The sequence below is a fragment of the Vespa velutina genome, chromosome 18 (assembly GCF_912470025.1).
Source record: "Vespa velutina chromosome 18, iVesVel2.1, whole genome shotgun sequence".
NCBI classification, from domain to species: Eukaryota; Metazoa; Arthropoda; class Insecta; order Hymenoptera; family Vespidae; genus Vespa; species Vespa velutina.
In genome coordinates, this window is record NC_062205.1 from 772,110 (window position 1) to 789,609 (window position 17,500).

The following is a 17,500-nucleotide window of genomic DNA, read 5'->3' on the forward strand; positions in this document are numbered from 1 at the left end:
TTATTATTATTTCTTATCATTGTATTATTATCATAGATATTATTATTGAATATTATCAGGTGAAAAAAAGTCTTATCTCTTGATAAGTACAATATAATACGAATTATTTCTTCGTATTTGTCGAAAAAAATGAGAGGAAAAAGAATAATAAAAAATAATAAAAAAAAAAAAAAAAAAAAAAAAAAAAAAAAAAAAAAAAGAAAAAAACAGCAAGAAGAAAATAAAGGTACAAAATCGACGATTGGTCGTGTTTTTTCGCCGGACTTTTTTTTTTCTAATTACTCAAAGAAGAAAATGTGGAACGAAATATTCGATAGGAGGATAAGAAAAAGAACATAGAAGAAGCATGTAACATTTTGCGGGCTTCTGTTGTAACTTAAAGTGAGTAAAAGTTTATCGTTCCTGGAAATTTAATAAACATCTCCTTCTCTCTCTCTCTCTCTCTCTCTCTCTCTCTCTCTCTCTATCTCTATCTCTCTAACTTCTCATACTGGAGCATGGAGAGACGATATTCCGAGGGCGTTCATCCACTGAGAAAGTCCTTCTATCCTGTCGCTATTTTCTTTTGCGTGCGTTTCGAGATAAGGGTTAAAAAGGTACCGCTTAAAATATGGTGCTAGATAAAATCGCGCATCTGTTTATTTACGTAATACGGGAGTCCGTGTTTATCTTCTTAGGCGAGAGTACGTTTGTGTATTTGTGTGTATGTATTAGCAACTAAGACAGATAGAAAATGAGAGAGAGAGAGAGAGAGAGACACGAACTACTGTCTTTTTCTTGATAAGATTCTCTCTCACAACCGGGTAAGAAGAGGAGCCACCGATACGTTGCACTGCCAGTTTAAAATGTCCTCCATGTGAAAATAAATAGATAATGGCCGTTCTTTCGTAGACATCTTTATCGTTGAAGCGATACGAGTGATTGTGGAGAATGAGGGATCGGGGGTCGAGGAGGGGTTAAGGGTGAAGGATTTACCCGTGTCTTCTCGTGATATTTCGTGGTAGATAATATCTTAGACCTGAGACCTGAGAGTTAACGAAAAAAAAAAAAAAAACAAAAACAAAAAAAAATTTCAATTTTATTGCTACGCTCGATCGATTGTATCGCGTCGATTGAAAATTGATACGATACTGTTGTTTCCTATTTTTTACTTTTTCACTGTTTCTCCTTCTTATTTTTTTTTTTTTTTCTTTTCATTTTTAAATTCGATTTTTATCACCTTTCTAAAATCAAATATACGTAGGTATATGCGATTTAATTTACGATTGGAAAATAAAAATAATAAGTTAAAATGAAAGCGAGTGGGTGCCCACGTTTCTAGACAATTTATTAACGTTTTCGTTAATTTGTTAAACGTGACGCATATATATATATATATATATATATATATATATGTAAATACTCATAGATCATTTTGTATTATTGAACGAGATATTAATCTCATGATTAATTTAACTGTTCTACGTTATCGGTGTATTTTTTGGATATTTTTTGTTGACAGAAAAAAAGAAAAATCAAGAGAAAAAAGAAGATCTACGAGCGCAAATGAAAGAAATTGATTCTTTCTTCTTCTTCTTCTTTTTTTTTTTTTTTTTTTCTTCTAATTAGAAATACGAAAATGATATTTTCCATGTTCTCTAGGGACATTAATCTGATGTAATTATTATAGAATATAGACAGTACGAAAAGGGTATGATCATCATTAGATTCAATTCTAACTCAGTGTTAGGTGACATGAGAAATTGGTGATACCACGGACGAGATTAACCCACGGGATATCCCTGTTAACGTTGTACGCTTGAAATTATCGAACATTACGTATTGCTGCCAATTACACTCGGCTTTTGCTCCTGTTTACAAATACATAAACGACATGACGACGTGTTTGCACGTAGGCGTATACATATGTATATAGGTACCTATGTATATATGTATATATATATATATATATATATACACCTACATACGTGGATATTCCTACGAAGACTTATACGCGAAATCATACTATTCGTATACCATTTCGAAAGCTACCATTTAAAATGATTATACTTCGTTTATTTCCTTCGTAAATAAGAATTCGTAATTTCCACTCCCACTGTGCATGATTATTTTATATATATATATATATATATATATGACAGTGATTATAAATCAGGAGTCATTTGAATATCTCGTTTGTTAAGAATAACAAACAAAAAATATATTAAAAAAAGTCTCGTGATTCTATATGTCAAATATTTTAAGATGCCATTTAAAATGATTATACTTTGTTTTTTTCATTCATAAATTTTTACAAAAAATTTGTAATTTCCATTTTTAATGTTCACGATTATTCTACGTATACGATAGGATTATTATAAATCAAAGGTCACTTGAATGTCTCGTTTGTTAGAAATAACAAAGAAAAAAAAAAATATATATATATATATATATATATATATGAGAAAAGTTTCATGATTTCATATGTCAAATATTGTCTTTTAAACTGTTATTTAAAATGATTATACTTTGTTTATTTTCTTCGTAAATAAGAATTCGTAATTTCCACTCCCACTGTTCATGATTATTTTATATATATATGGCAGTGATTATAAATCAAGAGTCATTTGAATATCTCGTTTGTTACGAATAACAAACAAAAAAATATATTAAAAAAAGTCTCGTGATTCTATATGTCAAATATTTTAAGATGCCATTTAAAATGTTTATACTTTGTTTATTTCCTTCGTAAATAAAAATTCGTAATTTCCATTCTCACTGCTCATGATTATTCTACGTATACGACAGACTGATTATAAATCAAGAGCCAGTTGAATGTCTCGTTTGTTAAGAATAACAAAAAAATAGTGAACGAAAAAAAGTTTCATGATTCTATATGTTAAATATTTTCAAAATGTCATTCAAAATGATTATATATCGTTTACTTGTTTCGTAAATACGAATTCCAAACAATATCGTTTTATCAATCGTACTTCTTACAATTATTTTATATATACAAGATAGTGATTAAAAGTTAAGGTTCAGTTAAAGATTACGTTACGTTAAAAACAATAGTTAAAAAAAACAAATATTAAAAAAAAATTTCATGATTTTATATATCAAATATTGTATAAAATAAATCATTCCATTTTCGATTCAATTGAATTAATTAGATATTTTATCTAATTAATTGATTAAATAAATGTTCATAAATGTTTATTACTTTATTGAATGCACAATTGATGTTTAGTAATTATATTTCTTTGTATATTTTGTAATATTTCAGGTGTTATTTGATTAACTTCATTTATAATTTCTGTTTTTAATTCTTCTAAGTTTCAGTTTTAGTAAGATTATTACCATTAAGTTTCAATAAAAGTATTCTTCACGTTTCTGTCTAAATAATATATTTCACAGATTAATCATTATCTCTTTATAGATTAATATTGATTTATTCAGTTTTTAAAGATTATTCATTAAAATATTTATAATTAATTAAAAGAAAAGAAAATATAGTGTTTCTGTAAGAACAATTAAAAATCCTTACATTGCCAATGTATCTTATTTTATTTTATTTCGTATTCTTCATATATAATTTACAATATATATATATATATATATATATATATATATATATATATATATTTTTTTTTTTATTGTAACTAACAAACAAGATATTCGACTGATCCCTTAATCTGCAATTAACATGTAGAAATATTTGATTAAGTTCATAGAGAAAATAAATAATCAGAAATAATCAAAATGTAGAAGGAAAATTTGTAAAAGTATCATCTTAATAAAAAAATTTGAAATAGTAAATATCCTTCTAGAATATTTGACTTAAGTTTGCAGTTGAAATATTAATTAAAAGGAAAAATTCATTTTGTGTCTATATAATATACTTCGGACATATTTAATATTTCATTTATTATTTCTTTCGTTAAAATTTCATTTATTATTAACTTTAAGCCTATACTCATTTAATATATATATATATTTTTTTTAAAGATAACTGATTAAAATTTCTATTAAAGTATCTTAAAAAAGTATTATAAAAAAGAAATAAAAATTAAAAAATGTCCTTTTTTTTTTTAGAAAGAAGAATCTGTCTGCAAATTATATCTATAATCTTAAAATATTTGATAAGAAATAGTAAACTTTTTTTTAATATATATATATATATATATATATTTTTTTTTTTTTTTTTTTTTCCATTGCTGCTAACAAACAAGGTATTCTATTGGGCTTTAATTTAAAATCAATCTGTGTGTATACACACACACATACACACATTCACGCACATACACAAAGTAGAATTATTCAGAGAAATATTTTTATAATTTGATAAATTTATTAATTGAATAATTTTTCTTTATCATACTGAACAAAGTTTCAGAGTGCTTTATAAGGTAAAGGTGAAGAATTAATAAAAGACAATCTCACTTCATTTTTTCCCCTCTCCCTTTTTTTTTTTTTTGAATTCTATCTTAACCAACAAAATTTTTTTTTTGTAAATTCTATATTAAGTTAAAAAAAAAAAACAAAAGTGTCCCCTTTATATTTATCATCAATCACAAAATATAGCTTTTATAAATAAAAGAATACGAATCAATATGGATTCTGTTCTGGATTTGTTCATCTTATATTTAAACCGTAAATACAATACATGAAAGACCGATTGAAAGCGTATTATAAACGACAGGTATACGTACCATTTTTAGAATGATATCGTTAAATTACGATGTAAGCCCTTCAAAACATTTTCAACGAAACAATTTTTCATCTCGCGATAGCACGTCACGTTCCGCATACTTTACTTTTAAACATTTGATAAAGGTCAAACTATATTCTTTCGACGAGCGTGCTTTCGTCTTGTACGAAATAATAAACATTAAACGAAATCGTTTCCTCACTTCTTTATGTTTTTCTTTTTTTTTCTTTAAATTTCTTACACTCACCATAGCCGACCCCCACTCCCCTCATCCCAAACCCTCTCCGCTTCCTACGATTCATTTATTAATCTTATTTCTTTGAAGAAAGTAAACGTGACTGGTCCTTCCTTTCAACTTGTCGTTGAAAAAAAAAAAGAAAAAAAAAATCGTCGTCGAAGATTATAAAACGATACGTTCGAGGAATAGGAGATATTTAATATAAAGAAATATTTTCTCGACGATTAAAAGATAACATTTTTCTTCTTTCCTTCTTTCTCTTTATCACTCTTTCATAATCTCTTTTTTTCTCTTTATCTACTGATTCGCCATTGTTCATTTTAATTATATCCCCGATCGGTAAGTACTCTCGTATTTTTACGAGGCTGCCTGCAATCAGCAACTAATTATACGAACTCTTTAATATTCTCATTTTCCTTTTATCCTTTCTAGTATCTATAAACGTCTCTCTCTCTCTCTCTCTCTCTTTCTCTCTCTCTCTCTCTTTCGTCTTCTTCGTTGTCCCTTTTTGATCTCCTTATTCCTCGTTTGACTTTAATTAACGTTCGCCTTTCGACCTTTAATGAATCACAAATCTCGTTATTCACATTTTAATATTTGCAGTTCGATGAGCGATCGACCTATCTACCGTGCAAAAGTAAGTAACCGTTTCCGTAGATTTAAATTCTGCTTTTTTTTTTTTCTTTTCTTTTCTTTCTCTTTTTTTCTTTTCCCTATGGAAACGTATTTAAAAAGATGTAATATGCAATGACTGACGCAAAGTACGAAAGGTTATATTTATAATAAGTGGACCTTTTGCATAATATCGATATTTTTCGATATGCAGATATATGTATATATTAATGAAATAGTTAATAAACGTTAGAATATTCCACTCGAATAATTATATTATGTTAAAGATAAATAACAAATATATCTGATTACACGATAACATTCATCTCATTATATCGTGGAAATTAATAATAATATATAGATATTTACTTTATAATAATTAGATCTTTTTATTTGATTTTTGAGATCGATTAATCAATGATATAATGTGACGATAATTTAGTAATTATTTTATCTATTGGATGAGAATATATGACCTTTTATAGAAATGAAAATGTTCTGCATCTTTTTCTAGAATTAAAGTACTTATAAATAAAGTACTTATAAATTAAAGTATTTATAAATATGAATATATTAAAAGCAAAGTAATTATAATATAGATATAAATACAATTATATTTATATATAATTATTAATTGTATATGTGTAAATTGTATATATGAATTAAAGTACTTATAAATTAAGTACTTATAAATTAAATTATTTATAAATACTTATAAATTAAAGTACTTATAAATGTGAATATATTAAAAGCAAAGTAATTATAATATAGATATAAATACAATTATATTTATATATAATTATTAATTGTATATATGTAAATTTATAAATATAAAAATTATATTATTAAATTATATAATAAGATTATATATATATATATATATATATATATATATATAATTTAATTATATAAGTAATTATATAATTAAATTATATACATATATAAATATATACGTACAATTATATATATATATATATATATATATATATATATATATATATATATATATATATATATATATATACGTATGTATGCATAAATGATAATAAGAATTATTGGATGGTTTAAAGTACAAACAAATAGATACCATTTATAAATATATAGAAAGAATTTAAATTCATATAAAATGTAAATAAATTATATAAATTATATATCTATATACGTATAATATTAAATTATATATATTATACCATATATTATAATTACATAATATATACATGTAATATAAATAAATAAATAAATATATATATATATATATCAATACCTATAACCAAATAAATATAGAAAAGTTCGTAGTAAGGGAGTGCCGAAGAAAAGGGTTCTGAGCAAACGATAAGGACAAGTATTAAAGACATTTACTTACTTACATTTATATACGTACGTATATGTCTATGTGTTTATATTTCCTGTAACATAAGACGAAGTTACTAATATACAGCACAGTATAACACAACACAATATAACGCAATACAACAACAACAACAACAACGACAACGACAACTACGACGACGACGACGACGAGGAGGCGACTAGGTGTGCCGTCATAAATCTGCCAAGCCGCGGCAAATTAAATCATTATCTGGAAGCTGGGAGCAAATTGAATTGATGCATGCTCCGAGGCTCCACCTCCTCCACCTTCTCCTTCTTCTTCTTCTTCTTCTTCTTCTTACAACGACTGAACTCCTCCGCGATCTTCGCCTCGTTACTCTTAGCGCTCATCTATCTATTGTTCATCCTTGACTATTTCTCTTCTCTATTTTATCATCTTTTCTCTCTCTCTCTCTCTCTCTCTCTCTCTCTCTCTTTTTCTCTCTCTCTGTCTCTCCTCTTCGTTTTATCATCCTCTATCTCTATCTCTTTTTCTTTCTCTTTCTTCGTTTTACCATTCGCTCTCTCTTTCTCTCTCTCTTTCTTCTCTATCTTTTTCTCTCTTTCTTCGTTTTATAATCCTTTCTCTCTTTCTTTCTCTCTCTCTCTTCCTCTCTTTCTTCGTTTCGTAATCCTTTCTCTCTCTCTCTCTCTCTTACTCTCTTTCTTCGTTTCATCATCCTCTCTCTCTCTCTCTTTCTCTATTCCTTTCTCTATCTCTTTCTCTCATTACCTTATCACTCGTCTCTTATTACTCTTAGTACTTACTTTTCTTCTCTTCATTTCCTTTTTTATATTATTATCGTTATTATTTATTTATTGCTTTTTTGTTTTTCATTTTTTTTTTCTTTTTTTTTTTTCCTTTACATTTCGTCCTCTCGCTCTGCTAAAATCTGTTTTATATTTTCTTTTTCTTTTTTTTTTTTTTTTATTTTTTCTTTCTCTTTTGGCACATTTTAAATTTGCACAGTTACTTACTTCACTTAACTTTACTTATTTATTTAATTAGAAATCATTCAATTTTTATTCTATATTTTTGTAATATTCACGTCGAAGGATTTTTGGTTTTTTCTTTTTTTCTTTTCTTCTTTTTTTTTTAATTTAATCACATCTTATCATTCGTATACAAATTATAACATCTGTTTATTTATCTATATATATATATATATTTTTTTTTCTTTTTTCTTTTCTTTTTTCCTTTCTTTTTCTTTTTTTTAATTCATGAATGAAATTTTTCCATCAATTTTAGTACCGATCAGACTGTCTCTTTTTTATCTCTACTCCTTTCTCGTTTCTTAAGTCGCTTGAATACTTTTTATTTACTTCTCATTCTTCCTACCATAAACGTTCATAGTTTATTTTGCAAAAGTTTTTATATATATATAGTCGTGATCTACTCTTACAGTTTTATATTTCACCACGAGCAACTTTATCATGAGCATAAATATAAATATTTTCTCTCTCTTTCTCTCTCACTCTCCTTCTCTTTCTCTCTCTTTTTCTTTCTCTCTCTATCTATCTATCTATCTCTCTCTGAAATTTTTATGTTGTTTCTAGTTAGATAAATTTTTTCTCATTCTCCCTCTCTCTCTCTCTCTCTCTCTCTCTCTCTCTTTCTTTCTCTTTCCTCATCCTGTTTTTTCTTTTTCCTTTTTTTTTCTTTTTTTTTTTTTTTGAATGGTACGGTAAAAATTCATAAATTTCAACGCGATGCCTGGCAGCTTCTGAATGAGGAAGAGAATAGCTTTCTGATGGATGGTCGCGTTTTCCGTTTCCGCATAAAAAGTGCGTTGCAGAAGGATCGATAGAAGCTACTTTGTGGTGATTCATATCTCTCATGCTGTACGTAATAGTTTTAATTTTTGAAAACATTTTTTATGAATTTTCGATCGATTAAATCATTTGTTTGATACGTGTTAATACAACGTTACCATTTTTTGTCATATGCAGCAGCTCCATGCGACAATGATTTGTTATATGTATGAAAAAGTATTGGGTAATAATTTTGAAAATGAACAACGTTGAACCAAAATTTTAAAAATGAAAAATATTGATCGAACATTTTTAAAATGAACGATATTGTATAAAAATTAAAACAAAAGTGAAGAATATTGAAAAAAAAATTTTTTAAATGAACAATATCTAATAAAATTTTTAAATAAACAATATTTAGTAACAAGTTTAAAAATGAACAATGTCGAATACAAATTTGAGAAATGAACGATATTGAAAGAAAATCTTTTAAATGAACAATTTTTTAAATGAAAATTTTTTAAATGAACAAATTTATTTTTTAAATCGTTATATGATTTAAAAAATAAACAATATTAAATAACAATTTTAAAAATGAATAATATCAAATAACAATTTTTAATATTGAGTGACACAATATTGAGTGACAATTTAAAAAAATCGACAATATTGAATAACAATTTTAAAAATGAATAATATAAAATAATAATTTTTAAAATATAGAACAAAAATTTTTCAAATTAACTATATTGAAAAAAAAATTTCAGAAATGAACGATATTGAGTAAAAATAAATAAAAAAAAAAAGGTATCACATCGAATAAAAATTAATAAAACAACACTAATGAATAAAAATGAGTAAAAACCGAAGAACATTGAATATCAATTCAAATCTAAATTGGATGTCACCTTTAAAGATATCATTATACGAAACGTTCATTTAATAAAATAATTCTTTTATCTTTTAATCGAGATTATCTCTCATTGTAATTTATAGCAATAAATATCTCGACTTTATCATGTTCCATTCGTAATGAAAATGTCCGTTCTATAACGATCGCAAAATATGATTGTAACGTGGCGTATATAACATATATACGTATATATATATATATATATATACATACATATATATGTTCGTATATATATATATGTTCGTATATATATATATGTTCGTATATATATATATATATATATGAACAAAACGATAATAAAACGTGTATAAATATTCTTAGAAAGTCAAGATAATTTTGCTGATCTCATTTAAAGTTGACAGCCATAACTACAACACAGTAGACCAGATCACAGTTCGTTATATCTATTCTTGTATCTAATTTAACCTTTTTTGTTTTTTTTCCCACCTGTTTCTTTTCTTCTTTCTTTTTTTTTTTCATTAGATCTTTTGTTTTTTATTTTATTTTTTTTCGCTTTTGTCTTCTATATCTCTAATACTCGGCATTATTATTTTTCTTAGTTTACGTTTGAAATATAATTGTTTGAAAATCAAATAATCTCCATCTCTCTCTCTCTCTCTCTCCCTCTCTCTCTCTCTCTCTCTCCCTCTCTCTCTCTCTCACTTTTTGCATCTCACCTTTCTTTTAATTTCTTGTTTAGCCGGATCCGTAAGCTTGTTGCGTACGAAAACTGTCATGAGTTATTTGCTTGTTGAATAAGTAGCACCATTTTGCGTAACACACACCGCTGTCTTGGTGCTCGTGAATTTCAAGCCATTCAGAGCGGAGAATTTCTTTTGGTTTCTCTCTCTCTCTCTTTCTCTCTCTCTCTCTCTCTCTCTCTCTCTCTCTTTCTCTCTCTCTCTTTCTCTTCCCTTCTCTCTTTTAATGCCTGAAACTTCATGTTCGATCGGTACGCAAAGAATATAAACGAGGAGATATATGACCCTGATTATGGTTAATGCGTCGTGACCACAGTTCAGTTCGCCGATAGTTAATAATTCAGTTGCTACGCAAGATTTTCATGGCGGTCAGTGACTAATCCATTCACATATCTAAACAGTTTAATGAACATTGACAATAGCAGACGAAAGTTTGACAACTATTCTCAAAAATTTTTTCTTTATTTTTTCTTTATTATTATTTTTTTTTTTATTTTCTTTAATTTTTTTTTTTCCCCCCCTATAATGGTCTATTTTTTCTTTTATTTTTCACGAGTTCGAAAATTTCAATTGACGCCACTATTAGCTCTGACATTATTTAGCAAGACAATATTGAAATTTTAATAATATTGTGGATGACTGCTAATGGCTGCTCGAATTTTCGTACGGAGTCCGACGTTGTTGCGAATTACGACAGAACTTATGACGTGTGCCATCAATTTCAATGGAGACGAAAAATATTTTTCTTTTTTTTCTTTTCTTTTTTTTCGTTATACAAATAAAACGTCAAGTAACAATTTAGAATCATTAGAATGCAAACAAATTGAATTTGTTCGCGTTTGAAATAAAAAAAATAAGGGCAAAAAGAAAAAAAATAAGTTTCCAAAAAATGTCAATTTTTTGAATGCCATAAACGTAAGTAATTACCTATACGTAATATATAGAATTATACATGCAATAATATTATTCAATAATAAAAATTTTTTATGTGTGTGTATATATAATTTTATAATGAAATTAATAAAATATGTAATTATATTAAATAATTAAATGAACGTTGAATGTTAATAATTATTTTTTATTCGTATATCTAATTAATTTTCGTAATTTGTATATAAATAGTGATAAATTTTTTTCAACAAATACTTTTCGAATTTGTTGAGGATAAAAGATTAATAATATATTTTATCTATCATCTTAAATTGAACGTTATGTTGAAGAATAAAATTGGATATAAAATAATATCTATCTATTTATTTATCTATAGACTGTATAACACAAGTTATTTACGAGAGGTTAATAAAGTTCAATGAAAAGAACAAAAATAAATAAATAAAAAACAAAAGGAAAAAGAAGAAGATAAAAAAGAAAAGAAGAACACTTACCAGACCGTCGCAGGCTGATAAAGCAACTCGAGAGTTTGGATGATCACGAATGAATCCACGATAATGGCATTTGCTTGAACGATTTTTTGGCGGCGTACGTACGTGGAAATCACGTTTATGCCTCTCAACTATCATGCTCGGCCCGATGAAGTCTTTGGCAGCTGTCAATTCGATATGATACTCTTTACCGGCTATTGACAACCGATAATGTACCTCAGTTCCATCCTCGTCGTGATGATGACTCACGTTATGCGAGATTAACTCGCCTTTATGGTTAACCTTACGTGGTATCACGATCTCGTGCTCGTGAAGTTGATCTTCTAATGTATACAATCCTGAAGATAAAAAAAATAATGAATGTTAATCCATCATATTACGAATCCTATATTAATATTTATAGAAGGAGAGAGAGAGAGGGAAATAAAGAGAGAGAGAGAGAGAGAGAGAGAGAGAGAGAGAGAGAGAGAGAAAGTTCAAATGTTCATAATATAAATAATCTGTTATTTATTCGGTTAGTATTTTATAAACATTTAATTAATATTTTAATTAAATTACTAATATTGATAATAAAGTATCAGTATGTAATATGTGTAATTGACGCAATATTATTGCAATATTGAGATTTAATTATTTATTAGTGATCAAAATATTCTTATATATTGACCATATATTTTACAAAATATTTATCATTAATTAATAAAAATATATAATTAATAAATAGAAGTGATATATATATATATACATTATATAATATTTATTTTATAGATATTTGTATATACCTATTAATTGTATATATATATATAAATTTATAAATAAAAAAAATATATATATTTAATATATTTAATATATATTTTATGCGCATATATTATAATTATTATATGTGTATACATATATATATATATATATATATATATATATATATAAATATAAATGATAATATTTATTTTATAGATATTTGTATATACCTATTAATTATATATATGTAAATTTATAAATAATATATATATATATATAAATGATAATATTTATTTTATAGATATTTGTATATACCTATTAATTATATATATGTAAATTTATAAATAATATATATATATATATATATATATATATAAATGATAATATTTATTTTATAGATATTTGTATATACCTATTAATTATATATATGTAAATTTATAATATATATATATATATATATATATATATATATATATATATATATATATAAATGATAATAAGAATATCATTGTCAGTTTACTAATAGAGTTGATGCATTTATAAAATATAAATACATATATATATATATATATATATATATGTATATGTATATATATATAAATGGTAATAAGAATATCATTGTCAGTTTACTAATAGAGTTGATGCATTTATAAAATATAAATACATATATATATATATATATATATATATATATGTATATGTATATATATATAAATGGTAATAAGAACGTAACTGTCAGTCGTAAACTTACTCGATGGCTTAAAGTTCAATCGAATAGACTTCTATCGCACTTCTATCATATCGTTACTCTTGTTAAATCCAAGAGAAGTACCGTCCTGGGAATCCAAGATCTCGACGACGATACGCGGAACGTTTGTCGAGCGTTTATTCAGCGGCACGTAGGGAAGCGTGGGTAGTAAAACGGTCTGATTATAACATTATACCAAGAGCAAGTGGACTCGTAAACGCCATGGCACAGGAGCATGTGCTAAGAGTAGAAAGAGCCAAATGGTGGAAGAGAGGAAGAACGTTATAGGATCGTACGAATGTTCAGAGAACAAGAAAATAATGGAAATACGGAATTGCGGGGTAGAACGGGGTTATAGAAGATCGGTGAATGCCAGTATGGGTGAGGGAACGAAGAGGGTGAGTGAGGATGAAGATGAGGAAAAGGAGGAGGAGGAGGAGGAGGATGTAAAGAAAAGTTGCGGTGAACATAGATGGAGGCATAATACTTGCCCTGTCACGATTCAATACTATCTGCAATTTCTTCATTTATTTATGCATTCAATAAAACAGCCAGGAACGTTGCGATAATAGTGCAATAATGTACAAAGGAAAAGGACATAAAGTTGAAGACGTAAATGACACACAATGGGGAAACGGTAGATATTTTCTTAGCGATGCTTGCACGCTTCTCGAATCTAAATACAAGTATTATTATCATTTTGAACTGGTTAGATGAGTGTGGTTTTTTATTTTCTCTTTTTTTTTAAATTTTTTCTTTTCTTTTTTTTTTTTTTTCATTGAACTTTCCTAGTCGAACGGAATCTCTTGTTGTTATCTTTGATTTTTTTTATCTCTGCCATAGTGCAACACCTTGACTTTTTTTTTTTATATAAATTTTTTTTTCTTTTTCTTTTTCATTATAATTCAATAGTTCGTTATGTGTATATAGTTATATGTATATTAGTAATATTATATGCATATGTTAATTATTTTATAGATAAATATTGTTATATAATTTATTATTATGATTTAATTAGGAATTATTTACGTTTAAATCTTGCACACGCACACAATTGCGAAAAAATAATTTCTCGTAAAATTTGTTATATATATATATATATATATATATATATATATATATATATATATATATAAATAATAAATATTAATCAGAATAAAAATTTATTATTTTTTAAGACTTTACGAGAGATTTTATTTAAATTAAAATTTGCTATTATTAAAGAATTTAGAAAGATTTTTATTTAAATTAAAATTTATCACTTTTAAATAGTTTAGAAAAGTTTTTATTTAATTTAAAATTTATTTTTAATTAATATATATGTATATATACATATATATATATATATATCATATTTAATATATATATATATATATTAATTAATATTTATATAATATATAAATATAATATTTAATATATATATTTAATATCTAAACTAAAAATTAATATATATAATGCATATGTATATCTTGGAAAAGAAATAAGAAAACGAAAGAAAGAGAAAAAGGTAGAAAGGGAAAAAGAAAGAGAGAGAGAGAGAGAGAGAGAGAGAGAAAGAGAGAAAAAGAAGAAGAAAAGATATAAGTTCATTGTAACGTTGTAAGTGTTACAAAAGTGATTAGTATTATTGAAAAAGCGGAAGGGTAGGAATTTGCGTTCAATTAATACGAAGCGTTAAGCGCCAGTATAAGCTTCGACTTCTCGAATGAGATTTTCACGCGATATATCTACACTTCGAGACTTACACTAACACGTACATTAGTATTATGTATACTAATATATATATATATATATATGTGTGTATATGTATATGGGCATACGTACGTAACATACGTACGTAAGTACGATCCTGCGTGATGGATGGAACGGTGAGGATTTATGTGAATGTTTTCCGGGGCATTCGTTCACGCGCGCGCGTTCTCGCATGCTTGTCGTACGAGAATTCTAAACTCATTTGTCAATGGTCGCACATGCGGCGGACGTACAAGAGACAACCGATGCCGTGACTTTCGAACACACGAATATTTTTCCTCATTTTTTCTTTTTTTTTGTCCTTTGAAAAAGATATACACACACACATATATATATATATATATATATATATATATATGTTTCATAGTTTTCACAAATTTTCACTGTATTTCGCGGCCGTGCATGTGCGTATTTTTCTAATCAATCTAAATAAACTCTTCGCCTTATTGCTTTTTTCCTTTTATTTTGTTCTTTCCTGTTTCTCCATTTTTTTGTTTTGTTTTTTTCTTGTTTTTCTATTATCAATTGATATCGTGAAAATCGTGTAAATAAAGCTTAATTACGTTCTTTATCAGTAATTTTTATGAATACTAATTTGATTTTAATGATTTAAATTAATGTCTGATTCTAATGGGATGATGTAAAATGTGAGAGGAAAGAAACAGGTGGGAGGGCGGGATGGGAGGGGGGGGGAGAGGGAAGAGAGAAGGGAAATATTCAACGACGTACGAATGTTATTATACTTGAACGTGTGGGAATCGAAGGTGGCGTGAAGAAGAAACAATGGCGATTGACGAAAGATAAATTATTTCAATCGGTGATAAATTCGCATATCGATACTTCGAATGATTTTCTATATGAAATGAAATATACATACATTACATATATATATATATATATATATATATATATATATATATATATGTATGTATATATAAAATATATATACAGTTATAGGTATATTTATGTTTTCATTAATAATTGTCCTATATCGTTTCTTAAAAAATATGCATCCTTTGTTAAATCGATAATAAATATCGATAAATTTTTATATATATGTATGTATGAATAAAATATACATAGACATACATATAGGTGTACTTATGTTTTCATTGATAATTATCTTATATCGATTCTCAACATATATATTTCTTGTTAAATCGATAATAAATATCGATAAATTTTTATATATATATGTATATATGAATAAAATATACATAGTCATACGTATAGATGTATCTATGTTTTCATTGTCAATCGTCCTATATTGATTCTCAAGATACAAATTCTTTGTTAAATCGATAATTGGTATTGACAGATTTTTATATATATATATATGTATAGATAAAATATATATATATATATATATATATATATATATATATATATATATATATACAGTTATAGGTGTGTTTATGTTTTCATTAATAATTGTTCTATATCGTTTCTTAAAAAATATGCATCCTTTGTTAAATCGATAATAAGTATGAACAAATTTTGATATATATTTTGAAGAAAATATACATAAAGTTGTATCTATGTTTTCATTGATAATTATCCTATATCGATTTTCAACATATATATTCCTTGTTAAATCGATAATAAATATCGATAAATTTTTATATATATATGTATATATGAATAAAATATACATAGACATATGTATAAATGTACTTATGTTTTCATTGACAATTATCTTATATCGATTCTCAACATATATATTCCTTGTTAAATCGATAATAAATATCGATAAATTTTTATATATATGTATGTATGAATAAAATATACATAGACATACGTATAGATGTATCTATGTTTTCATTGATAATTATTTTATATCGATTCTGAACATATACATTCCTTGTTAAATCGATAATAAATATCGATAAATTTTGATATATATATATATATATATGTGTGTGTGTAAATAATATATACATAGTAATACGTATAAATGTACTTATGTTTACATTGATAATTGTCCGATATCAATTTTCAATAGGCATATCTATATAATTTCTTTTTCGTTAAATCGTTAATAAGTATCGACGAATATTGACAAATAAAAATGATAATAAATCTCGTATAAATTAGATTTTATTTAATAATCGAAAATAAAAGAAATATCTCGTAATCTCGATTTAAGTTTAATCCGAACCGATTGAACACATATAACATTCTCAGTTCAAGAATCAATTCCCTTTCTCAGTTACTTTACTAACATACCACGGATAGTTGAGATTCTTCTTAAAGTGCACAAGTCCATGACGTTTTCTCGATCGATCGTGTTCCCATTGGCTATTGTCGACGGTGATCTAACATTTAAATGGATAATTGCGTTTAAGTATCTATCCGTTTACAAAGTAGACAGATAAAAAGAGACAGATAGAGACATACAGAGAGATAGAAAGATAAAGAGAAAGAGACAGACAGACAGACATAGTGATAGACAGAGAGATAGATAGATAGATAGATAAATAGATAGAGAGAGAGAGAGAGGGATCAAAAGAAAAAGGAGTAACAAAGATGAAGAAGTCGCAGAATGCGTTCGCAGTTCAGCTGCTGTAATATGTCTTCATGTAAGAATTGTCTGACAGTCGACGTCC

The 17,500-nt window shown here is 26.1% G+C and overlaps 1 protein-coding gene across 9 annotated transcripts in view; it reads right to left on the reverse strand.

The window, feature by feature from the left end:
• Positions 1-17,500, reverse strand: part of LOC124955414 (A disintegrin and metalloproteinase with thrombospondin motifs 18) — a 92,175-nt gene that overhangs the window by 25,710 nt on the left and 48,965 nt on the right. For 6 of the 9 annotated variants that reach the window (XM_047509814.1, XM_047509811.1, XM_047509807.1 and 3 more), the window contains exon 3: positions 11,660-11,994. In XM_047509814.1, the coding sequence (XP_047365770.1) occupies positions 11,660-11,994 (335 nt within the window). Of the gene's footprint in view, positions 1-6,907; positions 7,346-11,659; positions 11,995-17,120; positions 17,190-17,500 lie in introns of those variants that run through there. The other 3 variants (XM_047509810.1, XM_047509809.1, XM_047509813.1) reach the window with 3 other exon arrangements.